The 6,397-nt window shown below is 49.2% G+C and overlaps 1 protein-coding gene across 1 annotated transcript; it reads right to left on the minus strand.

Annotated features, from left to right (window-relative positions):
• Positions 1-2,948: 2,948 nt before the first annotated feature.
• Positions 2,949-5,051, minus strand: PV06_10357 (uncharacterized protein; the record flags this gene model as incomplete). Its single annotated transcript, XM_016411901.1, has 3 exons — positions 2,949-3,189; positions 3,285-3,692; positions 3,742-5,051. The coding sequence occupies 3 exons, from the start codon at positions 5,049-5,051 to the stop codon at positions 2,949-2,951; spliced, it is 1,959 nt and encodes a 652-aa protein (XP_016257942.1).
• Positions 5,052-6,397: the final 1,346 nt, after the last annotated feature.

Consider the following 6,397-nt stretch of genomic DNA (forward strand, 5'->3'; position numbering starts at 1 on the left):
TGGGAGCTATCCTCGTAGTCTGCTCCACTCTGGCCTTCAAAAGGAACTAATCGAATTCAGATTATCATGGTCGCCGGTTGTGTTCATCATCCAGTGTCATCATTAAAATTCTCCGAAGGTCCTGACTTCTAGCTCCTTTGTCATAAATTATAGCATTCATCAGCTTAAAGACATAAAAAAATGGCAAGCTGTATACGAATTCCATGGAGATCTTCCAGACAAATGCCCTTCGGCAGGTCCATGCAACAGGGGGAGTCTGCTATACAGGAGAGACTCAGGGTCTCGAACAGACTTGGAACTCGAAACAGGACCAATTCTCGGTTCTTCCATGCCACTAAGCAAATGCCACATGCTATGAGATCCTCAGTCTCTACCATTTCTGTACTGGCTTTGACTTTAGGCCTAGCTACTCTGGTGTGGTGGAAGACTGGGCAGCCGTCTAAATCCGAGCTCGCTGCCACAGGAACCAGATACGCAGCGAAGGCAGACATGGAAAAAGTGAGTGATGATTTTTATGAAAAGGGATATCAGAATACTGAAAGTATTGGATGAGTCAGGCCATTGCAGAAATAGCCGCCAGACTAGGCAATGATAGCATTAGTATCGACGATGAGGTGCTGTTCAGCCACGGCTTCTCAGAGTGGTCCAACCACAATGCAGATCGGTTGCCCGTTGCCGTGGTCTTCCCTTCGAACACTGAAGCCGTAGCGCAGATAGTCAAGATATGCAAAATGTATAGGATCCCCCTGAGTAAGAGGATGACTTTGAACTATCTTTTGACTCGATAGGTGGATCTGACCGTTATTCAGTTCCCTACTCCGGAGGATCCAGCGTCGAAGGTGGCATCTCCGCGCCATATGGAGGCTTTAATATCGATTTTGTCAACATGAACAAAATAGTGGAACTTCATAGAGAAGAGTAAGTATCAGTTCAGATTTCCTGGGCAAGCTTTTAACACAGAAATCGCAGCATGGATGTGGTAGTGCAGCCCGCGGTTTCTTGGATGGATCTGAACGAGAAGATCAGTGAGAGCGGGCTCTTCTTTCCCATGGACCCTGGACCAACTGCACAGATCGGAGGTATGGTGGGAACAAACTGTAGTGGTACAAATGCGGTGAGATATGGGACCATGAGAGATTGGGTCTTGAACTTGACGGTTGTTCTATCTGATGGTAGCGTTGTAAAGACTCGCCGTCGCCCCCGGTAAGGACGCGAAGCCCTCAATCTGCTTTGCGCAACTTATATTGACCCCCTGGTTCAGGAAGTCTTCCGCTGGTTACAATCTCAATGGGCTATTTGTCGGTTCTGAAGGGACGCTGGGTATCGTTACCGAAATCACTCTGAAACTGGCTCCAGTACCAGAGGCAACAGCAGTAGCTGTGGTTTCGTTCCAATCTATGCGGTCTGCGGCTCAGGCTGCGGTCGCTGTTGTCCGAAAAGGCATTCCAATAAACTGTGTCGAGATCCTTGACGATGTACAAATGAGTGTTATCAACAGAGTTGGCAACACGGATCGGTTGTGGGAAGAAGCTCCAACCCTCTTCTTCAAATTTGCCGGGTCTGAAGGCATTGTCAAGGAGAGTATTGCTGAAGTGAGCAAAATCATCAAGGACCATGGTGGAAGTGACTTCCAATTCTCGAAAGACGAGAAGTCACAGAAACAATTGTGGTCTGCACGGAAAGAAGCTCTCTGGAGTATGCTTAGCCTACGGACTTCTGGGACTGGCGTTTGGTCGACAGACGTCGCGGTTCCATTATCCCGAGTTGCTGATCTCATAGGTGAGTATCACAAGAGATGCTAGCCATTCCCTTTCTGCTTCTAACAGATTGAAGAAACATGCAAGAAAGACCTTGACGAGACTGGTCTGTTTGGGGGAATGGTCGGCCACGTGGGAGATGGCAATTTCCATGAGACGATTCTGTTTGACGGTGAGGATGAGAAAGCCAAAGTCGAGAAATGCGTTCATGATATGGTTGAAAATGCGATTGATATGGATGGAACGTGCACTGTTCGTCTCAACCCTTTCAAAATTGAGGACTTCATGCTAACAAATTGGACATCTTAGGGAGAACATGGAGTCGGTATCGGGAAAAAGTCCTTTCTTGAAATCGAGCTAGGGGAGGGTCCATTGAAATTAATGAGATCAATTAAGCAGACTTTTGACCCAAGCTGTTTAATGAATCCTGGAAAAATTTTTGACGTTTGAAAAGGGCGACGAAATTATCCTTCTAGGTGATCCGTGTTGTCGCAATATAATGGCACTGTCATGTTTGCTAGGAACTACATATCAGTTATAGCTGCAAATTCATCTTCATTTTAGAAATCCTGGCATAGAAAAATCAAGATCAAATGCACTCCACATCGCTTCTGGGATGTCGAAGGCATCCAAAGAAAATGGAGGACTACTTTCTGAAAAAATCCCAATTGTGCCTCCCATGGAGTCCATCTGTGGGTGTACTCTCTGCGTTGCGTCAAACAAGTTATGGAGTTCTGGAGGCTGGAGCAAGTCTTCGAAGTGAACGCCAGGCCTGGCTTCGTTCATTCCCGCCAGTTCCAGATCAGCGATCTGAAGTTGCAGGGGCCCTTGTGGATATAGGTTTGCTGCTCTGTTCCGTGCGACTCCAGCCTCTGATGATGGGTACGTTTCAATTAGTAACAAATGATAGGCTGGGATATGAGGAATCACTGACTTTCTTTTGGATGGAGGGCCTTTCTCCTGATGATTTTTAAGGCCGTCGCACATTGGCTAGCCTCGGGGTGTTTCCGACTCAGGAATTTCAACGTGTCTTGGGACTTTTTCCATATCTCGTCGATTCTACGGGGACCAATCTCTGCCTGCATTGCAGAGTTCAGCTCCGATAAGATCAATATCATGGATCCTGTCACAAGATCTGGAGAAATCAGAAGAAACTCGTTGAAGAGAGAGCGGAGCAGCAGCGACCGCCAACTAGATACACGTACAGAATACACCGTACCACCAAGCGCCAAAGAGACCCTTTGGCCAGGCTTCATTGAGTAACTCCACAATTTTGCATGCATTTTCGAGACAAGCCGTGGCACACCGAGCTTTGAAGGAGGTTGAAATTGTGTCGGATCGTTCATCGTTTTGCACAGAAATGTAGCTATTGCCACTGTCTTCTCGCCGCTCCGTGACAGGACTGGACCTGCAGAAGTCGCAAAATGCTGGCCTATAGATCAATAATTTCGTGTGTAGAATACTACTCATTGTAACTGTAATTAGCGTCTAAATAGGTTAATCATGTCAAGGAAGAGTCCTTCTTACCGAGCACGAAGCACAAAGCTTTGACATTGCAAGATCCGAGCATCAGCATCTTCCGTATGATCGCCGCCCAGACTCCAGGCACCCTTCAGTTCGGGTGGGATGGTTCTTTCAAATCCGTAAATAGATGACTCGAGTTGCAGAATGGAATCAAAACTCAGCAAAGTGGCCGTAAGATCATCGGCGGAGTGGTTTGCTCGACGTCCACCATATATCTTCTTCAGGACTTGGCAAATTATCTCTCCCAACTTGACATTCTCGACAGCAAATGCTGACCGGGAGAATATACCATCCGGCTGAGTACTTCTTGCAGAGGAGGCCGAGAGAAACTTGTCATCGATCGGCAAGAAGAGGGGGACCTTGAACTCCGGGCGAGGCGTCGGCACACGTCCCAAAGTCATACTCACAAGGCTGTGACAAGTTAATATCAAAAGGAATCTTGACTGAAAGAGACACCCACGCATCTAGAAGCATACAGCCATGCCATGTCCGACGCCTCATCTCAACCTCGAGCGAAGAAAGGTGCGAATTGTTAAGAGTGCACTCCAATCCAATTTCCTGAGCAATTCGAAGAGCAATTCCAATGACTATCCAGCACCTCATGGGATACTGGGTTCTTTGCAGATGAGTAGCTAGAAGCAAAAGAGTCTGAACTCCAGATAGATCAGCATCATCAAGGGTGTCTAGTCTTAGCAGGTCGTATGCATGGTCCATGAATCCGGTGCTCAGATCCTTGTATTTGTCTTCGGTCGAGGCCGAAAACTCACATGCCAATGCAAATATCGTGTTGAGTGCGCAGTAGAAGACGGCTCTGGGACAGTTGCGGCCTCCAAGCCCTACTCGAGGAAGATGTGCATCTTCTCGTTGCTCGTCACCAGGTGTCCACAGTTGGTTGTATGAATGTAAGAAGCTCTGTGTATGTAGCCATGGATAATAGCAATGCACGCCAGTGAAGTACAGGTCGATCAGATGATCAGCAACATGTCGTGGTGGAAGCGAGAAAGAACGGATGCGGGATGCGGACATAGTGTCTCGGCATCCTATTGATACGGCACGACTATGTGCTGGCTGGGGTATGGTAAGGACATGTGCTTGACTGAGGCTACTCTTCCTGCTTTGGTCTGTGATTCGATGGATTTGTGCGAGGAGTGAACTTATGGAAGAAGATCCGTAGAAGGACTCTGTTGGGCTCTCTGGCGGGATGCCCGATATGTCGGCACCCATCGCTCTCAGATGGCTTTCGACGCCTGCTGTAGGGGAAGCTTCATCGCTTCGCGGGGACTCAGCATTTACGTTATGTTCTGTGGCTGCCGAGTAGGAAGGGGTCTCGAGTGTCAACATCGTCCGGAGCCCCGTTGATTCAGGCGATGTGGGAAGATCCTCGGTTCGAGCAATAGGTTTGGATGGAACTGATGGTGAGGGAAGACATTGCCCCTCGTATGTTGTTGCCTCATCTCGTCCGTTTGACGATCTGGGTTGATCTTTAGACCTCCCTTCGCTTTCGAGGCGACGAATGCGATTATGCAGGTGGGTTATATACCTAAAGAACGGTTTCAGCTTGCGGCCCAAGCGTTTTCCGTGAGAAACATACTCTTCCTGGCTCGCATTCCTGGAGCTACCGGGAATTGGGATATAGCTGCATTCAGTCTCTGTCAGACATCGCCGCTGGCACCTCCCACAGATTGGTTTGACACCGTTGCAGCGAGCTTTGCGCTCTCGACATGGATTACACGCCAGCGCGACTCGAGAGCGTTTCTGAGGCAGGACCATGGCTCGCGCGAGAGTGTCACTTGTAACCAAGTCAAGATATGGTCCGTTCCCCCATCCTAATGTCCAAAGAATAGGACAAGTGCTGGCCGAGTTATGTTAACGACTTGTCTTCCACCCAAGAAGACATCGGGGTACTCGGTACGACAGGAGCGGGCTACGCAAGAGGCGTCCGGAGCCCCCTCCCGATTATCATCTTTGAGTACCACGAGAAAATGCGGGGCCCCGAGTTTCGCTCGGTACGTGCTCAAGTCCTTTGGAAAAATGGCGGAATATGCCGCTCGGGTTTCATATGCGCCAAGCACTCTACTACTTATTGGGTAGTTGCACAATGCGGTCCGCGTACGGAGTACTCGTCGCGACTCGGTCGATCGCTCTCCGGACACCGTGTGGGCGAGTCCGTTGCTAACCGGCCATACTGATGCCAAATGGAATTCGGGTAATACCCGGCCTCGCCTAATAGTCCAGCCTTGCTACCACAGGTCGCGCCCTTCTTGACGTTGTTTTGTGGGATTATGCCTGCTCTTTTTCTTCGGCCTGCATGCTGCCATTGCCACCTCGCTGCTACACCGGACAGAAAAGACTCATATACTATTCGTGGTCTATCACCAGCATATGCCAGTCCAAGGGGCCCATCTAAGCCTCTCCTGAAAAGACCTCAGTCCTTGTTTTCCCAATCAGATGTCGAAAACTTCATTTCTTGCCCGATGCCGGCATGTTCTGCAGTACTATGTGCCAGCTATTGCGGCTCCTTTGGTCGCATACATCCTCCGTTTATCAAAAACTTCATCTGTTTGGAACTTTCGCACCGCAGTTCTGGTGGCAATAATTCGGGCAATCTTCAATGATCCCACCCCAAGATCCATGCTCGAAGAACAACAGGGAAGCTTGGTATATGGCCCCGCTCCTGACACGATGTGGGTGGTGGCAGATGCCCTGTCGGTCCCGACAGACAACAATTTGCTGGACGTTGTCTCTAAAGCCATCGTGGAGCTTGCCAACGGCCCAGTAGATGTGCCAGAGACAACACTGGACACGGTAAAGGGCGAATGGATTGGCTCTCGTCGCGGTACTGCAAATGTCCATAATAAGCCTGCTACAGCAGATCATGAAAAATTTCAAAGGTTGATTGCAGACACATCGTCGGACCTTGTTTTCATCTTCCTCCACGGGGGGCAATTCTAGTAAGACTCCGAGCCGATCGTGAGCCCTGCTTGGTTGCTCGGTAATGACTAACTTCATCTTAGTCTTCGTAATCCCGCGTCTCGACGGACAGTCGTCCACGAACTCGTAAAGCGTACAGGAGGCCGCTGCTTCTCCATTGCCTATCGTCTTTCCCCACAGCATAT

Source organism: Exophiala oligosperma (genome assembly GCF_000835515.1).
Source record: "Exophiala oligosperma strain CBS 72588 unplaced genomic scaffold supercont1.12, whole genome shotgun sequence".
Lineage (NCBI taxonomy): Eukaryota > Fungi > Ascomycota > Eurotiomycetes > Chaetothyriales > Herpotrichiellaceae > Exophiala > Exophiala oligosperma.